This window comes from Cynocephalus volans, chromosome 7 (assembly GCF_027409185.1).
Source record: "Cynocephalus volans isolate mCynVol1 chromosome 7, mCynVol1.pri, whole genome shotgun sequence".
Taxonomy (NCBI): Eukaryota; Metazoa; Chordata; class Mammalia; order Dermoptera; family Cynocephalidae; genus Cynocephalus; species Cynocephalus volans.
The window spans coordinates 106980204-106999081 of record NC_084466.1 but is presented as its reverse complement, the minus strand read 5'-3'; the positions used below and the strand labels follow the sequence as shown (position 1 = coordinate 106999081).

The following is an 18878-nucleotide window of genomic DNA, read 5'->3' as shown; positions in this document are numbered from 1 at the left end:
AAGACCACTAATAGGGTTCCCGTGGACCCATGCAGGAGCGAGGAGCCAGAACAGCTGAAAAAGGGGAGCCATTCATAGGCTGGTGAGTCATCACAAGGGACCAGTGCAGGGCCATCCCATGGGAAGTGTTTGGAGCAGGGCAGTGGGGAAGACAAGCCCACTGGGAGAACACTGGGGCACAGCAAGGACAGCTGATCTGCCCCCCAATCAGTGCGGGACCACGCAGAGGAGACTGGTCAGGAATGCAGAATTGCATGGGGTGCAATTTGATGAAAAGACTCAGGCCCAGATCAGAGTTTCTATACAACCCAGTTACACCCAGTCTCTGGAGAGCCAGAAGTACCTATTAAGGTAAACCATTAAACCCGGAGCTGCACAAAAAGTCTTCTCTAGGGAAACAGCAGCAAAGCAGCAATTTAGCTCAGCCACACAGCTGAAGTCCTGGTTCCCACAGGAAGTTCCCCCATTTTAGAAGTAAGCAAAGGACAAAAAATTAGTTCTAGCCCAGGCATACCTCCACTGCCTTGGGGCTGCCAGGGGACCTGAGGTATGGAGCCATGGACCGGGCCACTGGCCCACAACCATACATACCACCAGTATGTCAGGGCCCGCCCAAGGAACCAGGTCTTGGAACCAAGGACTTGACCTCCTGCCCACAGCTAGGCACACGACCAGTGCCTCAGGGCCCATTCCAGGGGCCAGGGTATGGAGCCAGGGACCGGAACCCCCCACCCACAACCACGCACACCACCAGTGCCTCGGGGCCCTACCTGGGGGCCTGGGGCATGGATCTGGGGACCTGACCCCCCGCCACAACCAGGCACACTGCCACCACCAAGGAGCATGCCAAGAACATTACCTCCATGTAGGTGGCCCTCCACAGCCATTACAGTAACCACAGCTGCCACAAAAGTGGCTAGACATCACAACCACCATACAGATGGTCCACCAGCCACTGGAGTGCATTGACACAAGGAAAGTCAACAGCAGAAAAAGTAAAGATAGGATGTCTCTCTCCACAAAGCCCATTCCAGAGTGACAGAAGAAGCATCTGCTCTATGATAATATTGGGGGACCTGAACATACCTTTCAGTATTGGACAGATCATCTAGGCAACAAATCAACAGAATAACTGTTACTCTTTCAAAGGGAGAGAAGAAATCTAGGGTTATCAGTGGTGGGAGGGGGAAGGGAGAAGGGGATAGGGAGAGATTGGACAAGGGGCCTAAAGAATAAGTACAATTTGTAACAATATACAAACTAGTAATATTGATTTGATCAACATATGTCAACATTGAATCCTAAAAATATGTATAATCAATTATAATTCAATAAAAAAAAAGAAATAAAAAAATGTATAATAGAAATAAATGTAATAGCTAAAAAGTTCCATAAGAGAAAAGAAGAGAAGATATTTCTACTTTGGGGTTAGGGAAATATTTCTTAGATACAACAGCTAAAAAGCATGTTACATAAAAGAAAAAACTGATATTTCAAAGTTCCTTAAAATTTTTAAAAATCTTATCTTCAAAAGACATTATAAAAATGAAAACAAGCTATATGCAGGGAGAAAATGTTTAGATTTACATATATGATAAAGAACTTGTACCTGGAATATATAAAGAACTCTTGTAAGTCAATAACAATAAAAAGACAATCCAATAAAAAAATGGGCAAAAATTTGAACAGACAGTTCACCAAAGAAGATATATGAATAGTTAATAAGCACACGAAAACCTGATCAAAAGCATTAGTTATTAGGGAAATGCAAATTAAAGTAACAGTGAGATACCATTACATATCTACGAGAATGGCTATAATCAAAAAGATTGTTGGGGCGAGAGTGCTGATGAGGGTGTGAAGAAAATGGAACTCTCATACATTGCTGGCAGGAATGTAAAATAGTATAGCTACTTTCGAAAAAGTTTGGCAGTCTCTTAAAAAGTTAAACATGTACTTAACATAAAACCAGCCATTCCACTCCTCAGTATCTACTCAAGAGAAATGAAAACATATCTAGCCAAAAGTTTGGTAAATGTTCATAGCAACATTATTCTTAATTGCAAAAAAGTAGAAGCAATACACACATACATCTATTACCAAATGGTGGAATAGATAAACAAAATGTGGAATTAATTTTCAATGAAATTTTATTTAGCAATTGGAAAGGAGCTAAACACAAAACAACATGGATGAAACTCAAAAACATTATTCTAAGTGAAAAAAGCCAGAGACAAAAGACAACCTATTTTATAATTCCATCTACATAAAATTTCTTTCTTTTCTTTTTGGCAGCTGGACGGTACCAGGATCCGAACCTTTGACCTTGGTGTTAGAAATACCATGTTCTCAAGTGAGCAACCAGCCAGCCCCCATCTACATGAAATTTCTACAAAAAGAAAATCCATGGAGACAGAAAGTATATCAGTGGTTGCCAAGGGCTGGTGGCAGGAGTGAAGATTGACTGCAAACAACCACAAGGAATGTTTCTGGAGTGATGGGAATGTTCTAAACCTGGATTGTGGTTATGGTTCCACAAATCTAAAATTCACAAAATATGATTGAGCTGTAGAATTACAACAGTTAAATTTTAAGGTGCTTAATCTATAACCCTGTAAAGCTGCTAAGAAAATATTGCAAAACCATAGGATATACCAGCCTATGTAAATTCATAAAAATTAGGCAGATGAACTTCAATGGGGGTCAAAGGAAGAAAATAGATTTAAATTTTAAAAATAGGATTTGACATATTAGCCAGACATCATTGCAGGCCTTCTAAAACTATCAGCCCGAAATACAGAATGAAAAGAGAAAATAAGATATCATAACAGGCAATGCTAAAGAAACTACCATAAAGTAATCCCTTCCACTGTTACGTACAAATATCTTTTACTTATATATTAAGCTTATTCTTCATGATTATCCCTTTGAGCTCAAAGGGGAAGGCTATGTCCCAGTGGGAGGGGATTAAGGATCTCCTTTGAAAAAATAGACATTTGTAGTGTCAATTCTTGCAGTACAGGTGAGACCTGAAACAGGAAATCAGAACTTGTTAGCTGGTTTCTAGAACAGAGAGAAACTCTAGATTCTTTCTGGACCTTGACTTTGGGTGGGAAGGGGTATATGAATAACGGAGGCAAATAGAACTGGGATAGAAATTACAGAAAGACACTGACCCAATGCAGTAATATTAAAAATAAAAATGACTTCAATCTGAGACAATAATAACTGAGGATAAATTTTAAAAACATAAACCATACAAACCATGACAGTTTATTTGGCCCCATTAAACACCAGCTTTCTTGGGATATGATACAAGCTTAAAATTTTAAAGCACATATTCCTGAAACATTCAGATTACTTTGTAATTGGCAGAAGGAATTGGGGTTTTTTATTTATTTATTTATATTTGTGAACAATAGGTATTTTTATTTTTTAAAGGAATTTATTCTTTAATTGAAATGTATTGATTGTACATATTTATGGGGTACAGAGTTACATTTCAATACATGTATACAAGGTGTGATGATCAAATCAGGGTAATTAGTATATTCATCATTACAAATCTTTATCATTTCTTTGTGATAAAAACATTTGATCTCCTCTCTTCTACCCATTTGAGAACACACAATAAATTATTGTTACTTATAGATATAGTCTAGCATTACTATATACTACTAGCATGTATTATTCCTATCTAGCTGTAATTTTGTGTCCATTATCAACTTTTCCCTATCCCCCCACCCCTTCCCTTCCCAGTCTAGTAACGGTAATTCTACTCTGTACTTCTAAAAGTTCAACTTATTTATTTATTTTTTTAGCTCCCACCTATGAGTGAGAACATGTAGCATTTATCTTTCTACACCTAACTTACTTTCCTCAACATAATGTTTTTCAGGAACACAATGAGGTATTATCCCACTCTAGTTAGAATAGTTATTATCAAAAAGACAAAAATAACAAATGTTGGTGAGGATGCAGAGAAAAGGGAACTCTCATACACTGTTGGTGGGAATGTAAATTAGTACAGCCATTATGGAAAACAGCATGGAGTTTCCTCAAAAAAGTAAAAATAGAACTACCATATGATCCAGAAATCCCACTGCTGGGTATTTATCCAAAGAGAAGGAAATTAGCATACTGAAGAGATATCTGTACCCTCATGTTTATTGCAGCACTATTCAAATAGCCAAGACATGGAATCAACCTAGGTGTTGAACAGCAGATGAATGGACAAAGAAAATGTGTTATATATACATAGTGGAATACACTCAGCCATGAAAAAGAATGAAATCCTGTCATTTGTAACAACATGGACGAGTAAGGTACTTAATTCAACAGCAGAAAACCAAATAATCCAATTAAAAAGTGGGCCAATGAATAGACATTTCTCAAAAGAAGACAAATGGCCAACAGGTAGATGAAAAAATATTTGATATCACTAATCATCAGGGAAATACAAAATGGGGGTATTTAAGGTGTCTTGAAACATCAAGAGCTTCCTAAATTTCTGCTGAATTGAAGTAGTTTTGATTGGGATAGGACTGAGTATCTTTTTGCTCATCTCTTGCTCACCGTTTTCATCCCAGCCCAGCGCCTGGCATATATTAGATAACCAATTAGTAGGTGGTGAATGAAAAAATGTCTATGGCTTTCAAGGTTTTGTTTTTTGGGTTTTTTTTTTTGTTCTGGGGAACTAAAATTTTATTTATTAACTTAATAATCAACATTTATTAACAAACACAGATCTATAAGTGTCTCTTTGTGTCACTTCTGGATGGGACTAGTGAACAGTCCATTAAGATAACTGAGTTTGTCATTTGTTACATTTTTATGACTGGTCCCATAAAATATATCCCTCCCCAATACCTCTTTTACTATCCTATGTTCTCTTCCATCTCCCTGAACATTTAGTATTTATGTGTTTATTTCTATATAGGTGTATTTAGTTATCTTTATATTGTCATGCCCTTGTCACGATAGATATTTGTGGTTTTTATGTGCTCGGTCATGATTTCTTCATGCTTTTCTTATAATTGCTTTGTATTATAGTTGTTCTAAAGTATTTGAAAATATATCACGCAATGTAAAACATGGACCCTATGTAAGTTTTTAAAACTACAAAACTAAAATTAACACTTTGGAGATAATGGATCAACTTAGATTGAATTCTTTTCAAAAAATACGTCAACTTAATAAACTATAAGAAAAATTAGTATAAATGAAACAGGAAATAATCTCATTAAAGTAACTCATAGTTATAAATATAATTTGTGCTATAATTGGGATATTAAATTTACTCAGTATGTTAGTATATTTTTCTTAGCTTTATGTTTTGTTGTTTGAGAAACACAGTAAACTGTAGCATTAAAAGCCAGCCTCATTTCAATTTATTTTTATAGCAGAGTGCAAAATAACCCAAGCTTAAAATACATTCAGGCACTGAGACTTAAATCCCTAATGGTAAGAAAGAGTTCCATAAACAGATGTGATCATGGATTCTGAGTTTATTTGCTTGTGGCAAAAATAAAAGTAGCAACTCAATAAGTTTTAATTTATAGGCATCTATACCAGAAAGCCTTTGGGCACTTGGAGCAAAACTGACTAAAAATAAAATTTAGTAAAATAAAACCTCATCTGCCCCATTCTCCATTCACACCGTGGAATGTAAATTACTCAACTGGATAGAAGAGAGATTTCTCCGCATCCCCTGTAGGTGATCTCTTCGAATTGTAGCTGTGCTGTGCTCCAGAAGAGAATTTTAAATTGGCTATGCTCCTGACATTTAGGAATGTGAAAGAGGAACTAGGGATGGTCAATCCACTGTAGAAGGTTTTCAGATGGTCACAGCCCCACTATGACCTGTGGTCGTGCAAACATGCAGAGCTTTTCTGTTCTTACCCACAGGGAATATTAATGTGTCCCTTGCTCTAGCAGAAACCTCCTTTATGTATTTTTTTTTTTAAATATAAAGACAGTGCTGGTTCTTAACATGTATCTAAATAGCAACAAATTCTATGATTCTAACATTGGACATATGATATACTAAAATTCTTATTCATGTGGAATATAAATAACAGAACAAAGAGACAGGTATGTGATCCTGACCTTGAAAAGAAGGTCTTTTCATCGCAGGGCTTGCTTACCTTACATTCTGTTCTTCCAGGGTCTCACTTGTGAATTCCAGTATGTCAGCGGCTGTCCCCACAAAAATAAGGAGAAGTTGAGAGAGCTGGTCTCGAGTGATCCCGCCTCCAATGGGTAGAAGCCATCTTCCAATTATTAGCATTAACAGGAATGTCTGATGGAGTCCCAAAGTCCAGACTTTCTCACATACTGTAGATAAGTTATTTACAAAACCTTGGGCCTGTTTAACAGAAATGTCATACAGACAGAAGGATTATGAGCTACCAGAGAGATACCTCCTTCACCATGGCTCTTAATAAAGACTCTGCTTTTGTGAATGGTCATTTTCAGGAGTTATTCTTCACTTACTAAAGAAAGTAAAACTCCTTTTAGCTAAACACTCTGGAAAAAACCCAAAATGGGGCTACCTTATAACTAGCAAGTAATTTAAACCTTACACTTGCTAGTGGGATTGTACCATATGATACTTAAAGAGCTAATTCTACAATGTTTTAATATGCTATCATACATATTTACTATTTAAATACTATCATACTATCATACTATTTAACATTTTATCATACTCTGTAATAAAGTATAATACATACCAAATTTTATAAATTCCACATCAAAATAAAAAGAAATCCTATATTTTTCTTTTTTAGATTTTAAATTTGAATTAGTTATTCTGGGAATACTTTTAGCATGGTGGAAATATTCCCTTTTGTTTGCTGATGTTTTAAAGCTATATTATATCTAACAGGAAAAAATGTAAAAATGTTTATCCATTATCTAAATGTAAAGAAAGAGAATAACTATAAAGCTATTTTTTATTCTGAATATTTAACATATAATCCAATAATCCATAAAATAGCAAACAAATTTTATTCTGCCCTTATTCTTGGAGTCTGAGAAAAATTTACAACCCACTCATGTATTCTGGATGACATCTCTCGCCCAATTACATTCTAAGTATGTTTCAAAGTATATAATTGATCCTATAGTTTATAATATTTTAAGGACTATAAAAACTTAGGTCTCAAGTGGATTGGATAATGGTTCCAACTTATTTATGTAAATGACTTAACTATGTTTGTAAAAAATCTGTTTTCTCCTTTTGATCACTCGCCAACATCAAATGCACAAGTAAAGGGAGGAGAAAAGACAGGGCAGGATATTAACCAGATGGAAGCCATGAATTAAGATCAATAATCTGTCATTTGCACACTTCTTTATATTTCTTCAATAAAACATCACATAACATCTTAATTAATTCATACAGGAAGCACATTAGCAAGATAAATATTAATATTTTAATTCTCAGATGAAAAACTGATAGAGAAACTAAATGATTTGTCTAAAGTGATATAGATATGATTGGAACTTGAATTAGAATCCAAGGTTCACTCTACTAAACCTCACAGAACCAATAGCCCATCTTATTCATGTTGTTGGTAACATGTTTCGGTGATAAAGGCCTTATTCCTGGTCTTTCCTATCTTTTACATCATTTTTAAACAGGCCGTGGTCGGTTTGCCAAACATGAGATGTGGAGAAAAAGAAAGTGATTCTATTTTGGCCGGAAACTTTCTCTATTTTATTAATAAACAACTAAAAAATATATAGGGTGGGATAAAACAAGAAAAGGAAATAAAATGATATGGACTCAGGAGGAAGAAATAAAAGTGTCTTTGTTCACAGATTACATAACTGTCTATGTAGAAAACCCCAAAGAATCATCAAAAAACTTCTGAAACTATTAAGCATTTATAGCAAGGTTGTAAGATATAAAGTTGATTTACAAAAGTCAATCTCTTTCCTATATACTGGCAAACAAGCGGAATTTGAGACTAAAAACAAAATGCCATTTACATTAGCATCCCCCAAAATAAAATACTTCAGTATAAATCCAACAAAATATGTACAAGAACTATGTGAGGAAAACTACAAATCTCTGATGAACAAAATCAAAGAAGAATAAATGGAGAGATATTTCATGTTCATGAATAGGAAGCCTTAATATTGTCAAGATGTCAGTTCCTCCCAATTTGCTCTATAGATTCGAGCAGTCTCAAAAAAAATCTCAGCAACTTATTTTGTGGATATTGACATACAGATTCTAAAGTTTATGCAGACAGGCAAAAGATCCAGAATAGCCAACACAATATTGAGGCGAACAAAGTTAGGGGACTGACACTACCTAACTTCAAGACTTACTGTAAAGCTACAGTAATTAAGACCGTGTAGTATTGGTGAAAGAACAAAGAGATCAATAAAACAGAATAGAAAGCCAAGAAACAGAACCATATAAACCCTCAACTGATCTTTGACAAAGGAGTAAAGGCAATAGATATGATATTGTTTTGAGAAATGATAATTGTTTTCATTTGGAACAACTGGACATCCACATGCAAAAAATGAATTTAGACACAGATCTTATACCCTTCACAAAAACTAACTCAAAATATAGACCTAAATTTAAAATGCAAAACTACAAAACTCCTAAAATATAACATAGGGAAACATCTACCTATAAGACCTTGTGTATGGTGATGACTTTTTTAGATGCAACACCAAAGGCAAAATCCATGAAAGAAGAATTAAGAAGCTGGATTTCATTAAAATTCATAACTTCTGCTCTGTGCAAGACAATGTCAAAAGAAAAAAAACAGACAAACCAGACTGGGAAAAAATATTTGCAGAAGACACATCTGATAAGACTGCTTTCCAAAATATATAAGGAACTCTTAAAATTCAACAATAAGAAAGGCAATATCTTGATTAAAAAATTTGGCCAGAGACCTTAACAAACACCTCACCAAAGAAGATATACAGACAGCAAATAAGCATATAAAAAATGCCCTATACCATATGACATCAGGGGAATTCAAATTAACAATTAGATACCGTTATACACCTAACAGACAGCCAAAATCCAGAACAATGACAACAACAAATGCTGGTAAGGATGTGCAGCAACAAGAACACTCATTCACTACTGGTGGGAATGCGAAAGGGTACAGCTACGCTGGAAGACAGTTTGGCAGTTTCTTACAGAACTAAACATAATCTTACCATATGACCCAGCAATCACGTTCCTTGGTATTTACTCAAAAGAGCTGAAAATTTATGTCCACACAAAAACCTGTACACAGATATTTATAACAGCTTTATTCATAATTGCCAAAACTTGGAAGCAACCGAGATATCCCTCAGTCCATGAATGGATATATAAACTGTGATACGTCCAGACAAAAGAATATTATTCCGCACTAAAATGAAAAGAGCTATCAAGCCATGAAAAGACAAGGAAGAATCCTAAATGGGTATTACTGAGTGAAAGAAGCCAATCTAAAAAGGCTACATGCTGTATGATTATAGCTATAAGACATTCTAGAAAAGACAAAACTACAGAGACAGTAAAAGGATCAGTGATTACCAGAAGTTGGAGGGAGAGGGAGGAATGAATAGGTGAGCACAGGATTTTTAAGGCAGTGAAAATACTCTATATGACACTATAGTGATGAATACATGTCATTATACATTTGTCCAAACTCATAGAATGTAAAAACCAATGCAAACCCTAATGTAAACTATGGACTTTGGGTGATAATGACATTGTGTCCAAGTCAGTTCATCAGTTTTAACACATGTGCCACTGTGGTGCAGGCTGCTGGTGATGGGGGAGGCTGTGCATGTCTGAGGGTCAAGGGGATATGGGAAATCTCTGTACCTTCCACTCGATTTTGCTGTGAACCTGCAGCTACTCTAAAAAAAATTGTCTTAAAATTACATATATTGGATTCCAATCTTAACTATATCACTCCTTCAGAAGTTTATGTCTCTTTTTGCACATATATTGACTGATTTAAGTGTTCCTTAATGTTGCCTGTTAAATATATCTATATTTATATACTTATGCATATTAAATATGTTTAATAATATAAACAATATGATTATTTTCTGAATTCTTGAGCCAAACAACTAAACAATTGGCAAGTTTCTTGAAGAAAGAGTGAGCTAAGAGGTATATAGCATGTTATCTTCACCAAGTCCACCATTAGCTAGATCATTTAATGTTGGTGGGAAAAGTTCTCACCGTCTCAATGAGATCATTTGCTCCACTGGTTTGTTCATTGGATGTCAGCGTTTGATTGAAGTTGTCTTTTCTGCTGGTATTCTTTGACATCCCTTCAGATTGGACACTGCAATACTAAGAATTGGGGGGGGGGGTGAGGAAGGCAAGATGCCAAAAAATACCACAATTAGGTGAAGTTTAAAATAGCTTCAATCTCTCCAAGAGATTATGAGCAGATATGTAGTGTTATACAATATGCCTAAACATTTCCAAAAATCCAAATACAGGCTTGAGGTAGAAAACCACTTTTCAATTAATATGAGAAGAGTGTCAACTATCCATGTCTTATTATTTCCTAGGTCTATGAGGATGTAGGTGCTCCGAATCGCTGTGGAGAGGTGTAGAATTCACAGATTGATAATTGGCGTTCCTTTCTTAAACTCTGGAACAATTGTAAAACGACTCAACAACCAACAGCAACAATAAAACATGTATGATCCTGGTCAAGGCATTTATTTTATCATTTTTTTACTTATCCAGAAGCCTCTTTATCTAAAATACCATTTTGCTTAAATAATCCAATTGCTCTCAATCCTGCTTTTCAAGCACAATAACAACCAAAACATAAGCATGTTCACCCACCAATGTATATATTTTACTGTGTTTAGAAGTCAATTTAGGTATTATAAAAATTTAACGATATACCTAAAAGAAATGACCTGTTTTTCTTCTTGTTCATTCATTTTGTTTGTGAATTTCTGCAAGTGGACTGCAGATGATTTATATCCAGCCAGTGCTGGGAATGTGAAACAGAATAAGAGAAGGAAAAAGTATATGAGAAGAAAGGGGTGGCATTTGAAAAATGTAGCTGTGCTCAATGCATAATTTACAAACTGTGGTTTTTTAAAAAAAATGGTCGAAGGGTTTTTTAAACATCTGCTGTGCTAACATATTTTTGAAATACACACACACACACACACACACATTCTCAACCACCATGACCACCACACATCCATCTGTGATCACATTTGCATTTAAAGAGAAATTATCTTTTAAAAAAAGCTAAAGCTGTAAAAAGTGTACTTTCCTTAATTATTCTGAATACTTCATGGATTATTAATCTATGAGCTGCTTGAAAAAGTCTGCCAAGAAGCTGTTTTTTCCTAATCTCCATCCAACTAGTGTTGTGGGTGAAATGACAAGAATAATTAAGAAAAATGGCCATGTGCCATATCTCTAGGAGCAAAAATACAGCTGTTTGTACACTGTGTGTGTGTGTACGTAGTTAAGATCCAAGAAAAGATAAGGAAGATAAAAAATTAAATCTTTGAACCAAGCAACAAATCATCATTAAAAAGTAGTTTTGTGACTTCATGTAAGAACTTAATGGTCAACAGGAAAAAAGTTTTGACCACTTTCTTAGAACGCACGAAAGTAGACTGTATATTAAAAGTGGTGTACTATACATTAAAAATGGCGACCTTGATATGTTTTTGACATTCATGTAACTAACAATCCATAAACATCTTGTTATTAAAAAAAAAAGTCATTCTTTAGTGCAGTATAAAATAACTCGGAAGAAAATAGTTTTGTAATCCATGTTACAGTATTAAGATTTATCTGCGTTCCTCTCCACACTTGTTATTTTATTTTTTATAGATTGATGAGACTTTCCTTTAAGTGACAATTTCAACAGAACTGCAAAGAACAAGTAATTTGACTCCTTAAACCTGACTATGTGATGTTATTGTGGTTATATTGTTTACACTCAGCACGGTATAAGTGAGTTCATGTAGATGATTTGGGTACCAACATGCCACTTTTTCATAAGCTGTCTTTAAACCTTTATTAGCTTCAAAATTATTCCTTTGGGTCAAACCTGATTGTGACACTATAAAGGCCAGATCGTTTCCATTACTTTGATTGTGCCACTTCATAAATGGACCTGAGTTAAGGTCACAATCATCATAATCATTTTGTTCCATACATGTGTACCCAGACAGATTCAGGAATGAAGGTGTCACATTGGTCATGAGACATGAGAAATGTCTTTGGGAAATAGGACAGGATGTTTTCTCAATGCCATATCACGGACTATAACATTTAGGATGCAGAGTGAATGGAAAATATGAAAGGAAATTAATTACTCTTTTCCATCAAGAAAAACTCAGGTGATTTTGATGCAAACTCCTCCAAAACAGAAACATAACTGAGAAAGATGGTGTGGTTTAAGGGACTAGACATCCATTAGGGTCCAAGCCCCAGCACTGCTATTGATTTGCTGTATGGCCTTAGTACAATTACTTAATCTTTCTGAGCCTCAGAGTGTTCTTCTATAACATAGAAATGTAGGCACCATGCCTTCTTATGGAGTTGCTGGGTCCACAATGAGAAAATGTATATGAAAATATTTTGAAATACAAGGGACTATATGAAGAGAAGCGATTATCATCTACCATCACAACTAAAATTTTCGAAGTGAGCCACTAAGAGAATTGCTGTACTTCCCTTTATTCTGTTCTTATTTCTTTAAATACAATTCCAATACTTTTTTGTGTCTGTCACTTTCTTCCACTGCCATGTCTGCTCACCCTGCCCAATTCAATCTCTGGGCATTTATTTTAATTCTCCGTGTCAAAACGAGTCAAATCCATTATTACTAAAGGTTCAATTTCTTTTGTAGTAGGAAAATTAGAGAGGTACTGCCTGGGGCTCAAAAATTTTTTTTTATTAAAAAGAGAGCTTTTGGTTGCATGCTATCTGTTGTAATGGGATTTGACCTGTATATCAATTAACTGTGCAATGCATTTATATTATAAAAGCATTTGGGGAAATGAATTGTTATTGTGGATGATAGCCATGTCACAAAATTGGATGTGAAGGAAAAATTGATTCAAACAACCAGAGTTTATTTTCATACCCCCGAAAGTAATAAGTAGAAAGGAGATTGAAACAGTCCCCTAACTCCTTCAGTTTTAAAAAGCCGTAATAACTTGAACCAACTAATCTACAGTTACAAAAATACTTTTGCTATAGACAGAGATAGCCTGTGACTTTAATGTTTTTAGCAGGAGATTTAAGAAGGAAAAATGCTTTATTCATGCCTACATTTTGGTATGCGCTTGTGGAATTCTTCAAACTAGTCCCTAGAGCTAAATTCTCCTCAGTGTGCATAAAATTTGGAGCAAGCATTTTCCAGATAAAATGATATATTGGAAGCTTAACCTTACTATAAGATGACCAACTGTAGCAAAGAAATCTGTATAGAGCCAAATTGTCACAGATCTTGCCTAAAGCATTTTACCAGTGAAGGTTCCCAAATAATACTATATCATAACCACCAGTGTATCTGTAACATAGTCCTGTAACCTGAACCGTGAAGTCCAAGCTTGGGTCTGATGGTCTTTAATAACTGGCCTCCCTAGAAGTATTAACTACAGTAAATGACTGAGCCCAGCCCAGGGCCTGCCAACTACAGTTGTCCATGTAGGAAGCAGCTCAATTCAAAATCTCTTTATATAGATTAGGGACTCTTATTGGAATCCATTGTTTATTTTCTAGGTCAATATGGTCTAATACATATAAACCCACCTTTCCCCATAGTGGGTCCCATTACTCCTCTCTTTTAACCTCCCCTTTCAGGGCTCTAAAATAGAATTCCTATTTCACTAAGACAGCCCATGGGACCCCCCCAGAGTGAATCTCCTGTAATCTGCATAGACTGAATTTTAGAACAGACTATTTTAAGTAGCCCCTATGCATTTGATTAACTTTATATAGCAGAGTACAGAGGAGGGTTGTTTTTGTTTTTGTAATTCCTAAAAATGTCATTTTGCAGGATGCCAGATTATTGAGGCCTGCCCATTCTTAGCACAACACAGAAACTCACTGAAGCTGCAAGGGTTAAAACCAAATTTCCACAACCCTGTGTAAACTGTAGCATATTGTGGGGTAGGGAGAGGGGAGTCTTAGGAACAAGATCTCTAACACAAAATGATAATTAATTATATAACCTTAAATGAATGTAATGTTTTTATTGTTTTTTTGACATATCGTGGATTCCCTTTTTTCTTTTTTTTTTTTTTTTTTTTTTTTTTGCTGACGGCCTCTTATTTATTCAATTCTTAATAACTTCAATCCATCAGAAAAGTGCATTTCTGAAATAAATCAGATCACGCTGTGAAAGTAGTGTGTTGCTGAAATTTCCTACTTTCCAGAATGAAGTACCTGGGTCTCATGATGCATTTCAAGAAGCCATAAAGACGGGACGATGGTAATCAGATATAAAAATATGGCTGGTGAAAACCTGTGAAAGAGGGAAGAAAAAATACAGTTCAGCTTAAAAAAAAAATAAAAGAAAAAAAGAAAGAAAAACAAATACACATACCCTGACCACACTGAGCCAAACCATTTTTTTTCTGAAGTGTTTATTTCAATGGGAAGAAAAGCTTTATGTGATTTCTGCCATATGATTATAGAGAAACAAAGCAACTGTAAAAGGCACTAGCAGCTGTCATCCTCACTGAATTTCTAATCCAATTAATAGATGTTAATTTTAATATGGTTTAATGGGACACTGCCAATTAGTTTCAGGCACAACACTGGATATTTTGTACATTTTATGAAAAGCAAACACAGCAATAGTAAATCGTGAATTTTTTTCAACATTGCAATTTCAGGAAGACTGGCTATATTTTTCAACTTTAACCTGGAATTCTGAGCTTCCAAATAATAACGTCCTGCCAGAACACGAAAATCAGAAGATAAGGATGAGGAATGAGAACAATCCACCTGTTCTGTGCACGTTTGCTAAACCTGTAAAGTAAAAATAAAGACAACCACAGAAGGCTTAGGCATTTTTTTAAAAAGGCTATCTATAGATTCACCATTTTCTGGCTCGAAATTCAGAGGGGAATCTGAAGAGTGGGGTTTTGTATTCAGACACATGCAGGGTCAAATGCGTTTTGCCATTGATCTCTCATTTTGTTTCTCAGCTCACAAAATGGGGACAGTCACCGTATCAGTCAACTCAGGCTGCCATTCAAAATACCATACACTCATGGCTTAAACAACAGAAATGTATTTTCTCATAGTTCGGGTGCCAGCGTGGTAGGGTTCTAGGGAGGGCTCAGTTCCTGGCTTGTAGACAGTGCTCTCTGCATGTGTCTGCACCTGACCTTTTCTCAGTGCGTGTGTGGAGGGATCTCTCTCTTTTCCTCTTCTTACAAGGTCACCGGTTTTATTGGATTAGGACCCCACCTTTAGGATCTCATTTAACCTTAATTACCAAATTAACCTCCAAATACTGTCACATTTCGGGTTACACCTTCAATATATGAATCTGGTGGGGGACACAATTCAACCCATAGAAGTCACATTTATCTCACAGGGCTTTTTCTTACATTTTTTGTAAAACAGGGCCTGACAGAGGTCAGCATTCAATAATAGGTAGATATTATTAGCATTATTATGGGACATTGTGCAATAAAAATGTGTCCTTAAAAATTTTAAATAGGATAAAAGTAAGACACTCTCCAAATTTATTTCTTTAAATTGTACTTTATTTTAGATCATACTTTTGCTTTACAGAATATCTCAAAGTCAAAACTGTAAGTCAATATAATTTTATTAAAATGCTTTTAGTACACCCGTGTGATGGTTTAAAATGACCTAAAAAATATAAGTGTTAGTTGCTCAACAAATAAAATTATTTGAAATAAAATGTTCCCCAAATTTCTTATTATAATCCAGGAGAGAAATGGAAATAAATGGAAATAAAAAAAGAAAATTTAAAATGGATTTTTAAAAGGCTATTTACCCTTTCATTAAAATCTTCTCTCAACTTTGAGGGAGAGGAAGAGATAAAGGGCAAGAAAAAGAGAGGTCTTTTAAAAATCAATATTTAATATAGATACTCCCCCACCTTTGATTTTCTGAAAAAAACAACTTTGAAACAAAAGGTTATAGGTCATGATATTATTAAAACCTGACTTGGAAGATGGCTGGGCTACAGAGAGATATCAAAAGCTCAAGTTAAGCACGCTCTTACAAAAGAAGGAACATTTAACTCTTTGACCTTACATATCAAAGGAAACATCAGGAGAGAATGTTTCCTTTGTAAAATTGGGAAAGGAAGTGAATTTTAGTGGGAGGGGCAGTTGGAATATGTAAAATTTTGTTTGTACACAGCAATTGTTGGCTGGACTGCAATTCTGTTAACTCTCTTGGGATTAATTTTGAGATTAACTCCCCTAACAATACTGTTACAATAATAATCTAAGGAAATCATAGAGTGAACATATAACATAAAATAGCTCTTGAAGGAAGTTAAAAATAAAAGACAGAATAACTGTTAACATCCTCTATGGATGAGATTTATTTCTGTGATTGGAAAAAATACTATACTGTTTCAACGTATTTCCTCTAATTACAAAACTGGTTATGTAAACAAGCAAACAAACTTCAAGATACAGGATGAGTTTCTGTACTGCTTACTTTAGAAAATCTAAACTTCATAATCTGATATTCAAAGTCTTATCTTATCTCTACTTCCCCTTCCTCTTTCCTTACCTAGTCCTATCAAGCTGAGCAACTCAATGGTCCCAAACGGCTGTGTATTTAAAAAATAAAAATAAAAAAATATTTTGGAAAGTTCCCCTCACTTCAGTTTCTCTTCATGAAACTTATTTGACATAAGGAAGAAAGGGGGCAGGAAGAGGAATCAAATCAAGGGACCAAAAATTTATAGTCAACTCAATCCATAGCCTTGTTTAATTAACTATGGTGTCTGCTAGAACAAAGTTCTCTGTACTCTCCCAGTTTGGTTAATCTGAGAACAGAGGTGCTGAATGGCTTTAGAGCAAATGTATCCCCAGATTATGAAAGTTTGTTTTGGAATGCCCTTCTCTTACATGTCTATCCATCAACATCCTACCTGCGATGTTAAAGGGCACAGCAGAAATTAATCTTAACCTATATTTTTCCTGTGACCCAACACATGCTGTACTGTTTTACAGTTATGTATACTTAAGACTTAGCTTTCCTAATATAAGTTCCTCAAAGGCAGATCCGGGATCGTATATATCTTTATAACCCTTCTCTCCTCCCACTCGTTCATCTTCTCCTCTCTCCAGTGATATCACAGTATCTTACTAAGTCTTCAATTAATGCTTATTAAGTAAATGCTTAAATGTTTGAATGCCTAAATTTATGAATAAAGGAAGAACTCAGAAAATGAAATGAACGGACACTGCTGGCATCTACAAGGACCTACCTTTTATTTCAGAATGCTCCCTATCAAGTATGCCCTTCATTTGTGACCCTGGAAGAATTAGTACACTTCCATATGATTCAGTAGAAATTTTACAAACTTACAAGAACCAAATTTGAATCCTGTCTCTTCCATTCATCTTTCTTTGGAAATTCACTACCTGCCTTGAGACTCGATGTCTTCATCTATAAAATGGGGAAAGTAATATTGACCTCATAGGGTGGTTATGAGGATTAAATGAGATAATGTGTGCCATACAACTGACATTTTTTGAGATGCTCAATAAATGTAGTTGCTGCCTTCCCTGGGCTCAGCTCTGCAAATTTATTCCTGGCTACATATTTGTACTTAGGCTTAAAGAGGACTCAGAGGATACCAGTTTAGAAAACTGTTTCTTCAAATAACTTGTATGTAATCAATTCTATTTTCAAACCATGATTCTCACATCTAAACCTATTTAAGACTCTGAATCAAGGGACATTGTTTGTACTGCTGAGGACATCATTACGCCTAACTTCACATTCAATGTTAAGGCAATTACTGTCATACAGTCACTGTTCACGTGGGCCATTTTCCCATCACAACTTACAAGATGCTGCACAATCAGTGGCCTGCCTACCTCTGGGGCTCTCTTGCTTGTAATTGTTCCTCACTATGCTTCTATAACAGTGTTCTTCTTCCAGTTCTGGAAAAAAGCTAAGTACCTTCTTAACTCAGACCTTGTATTTATCTCCCTAGAAATACCTCTCTCCCCCACTTTTCATCTGACTGCCTCCTTCTCATAGTTCATGTCAGCTATATACAACTCCTCCAGAAAAACTTTACTTGCTCAAGTCTAAATTAGCTCTCCCTGTTCACTTTCATTCCATACATTTTGAAAATTTATAATTATATGTGCATATGTATGTGTGTGTATATTTGAGATCACTTAATTGTCTCCAAGCAATTCTAAATAATACAAACACAAAAACTGTGCCTGTCCGCTCATATTTATACCCTTTGCCCCTTCCAGAGTGTCTAGCATATGGCGGGCTTCCCACAAATATTTAGTGATTCGATAAGGCCCTAGGTGATTTACAATTTCTACTTTATTGATGCTCTTTTACTAATTTGACTAGAAATCTCTTCTTGAAATATCATTGTAAGTTGATTTTTATTGGAAGAGAGAATAACAGGAGATTAATTTAATGTTGTTTTACTCCTATGGGAAATTTAATATTTCAGTGTGACATCATAGCTATTATTTATTATTTTGAAGGTCTGCAGTATTCTTGAGGCCTGACCCCACCTTTTTCTGTGTAATTATTCAAGTTGCATGCCCTTCCTCAAGAGCTACCAAGTAATTTTACTTTAATCTTTGCCTTGATGGCATCAGGAGTAGGTAGTTGCCAAGCACATTGTATG

General features: G+C 35.4%; 1 protein-coding gene across 1 annotated transcript in view; it reads right to left on the bottom strand.

The window, feature by feature from the left end:
• TMEM26 (transmembrane protein 26) overlaps positions 1–18878 on the bottom strand; it is a 51464-nt gene that overhangs the window by 13936 nt on the left and 18650 nt on the right. The window contains exons 2-4 of the mRNA XM_063101569.1: positions 14432–14510; positions 10226–10339; positions 6147–6367 (exon numbers count right to left, since the gene is read on the bottom strand). Of these exons, the coding sequence (XP_062957639.1) occupies positions 6147–6367; positions 10226–10339; positions 14432–14510 (414 nt within the window). The remainder of the gene's footprint in view (positions 1–6146; positions 6368–10225; positions 10340–14431; positions 14511–18878) is intronic.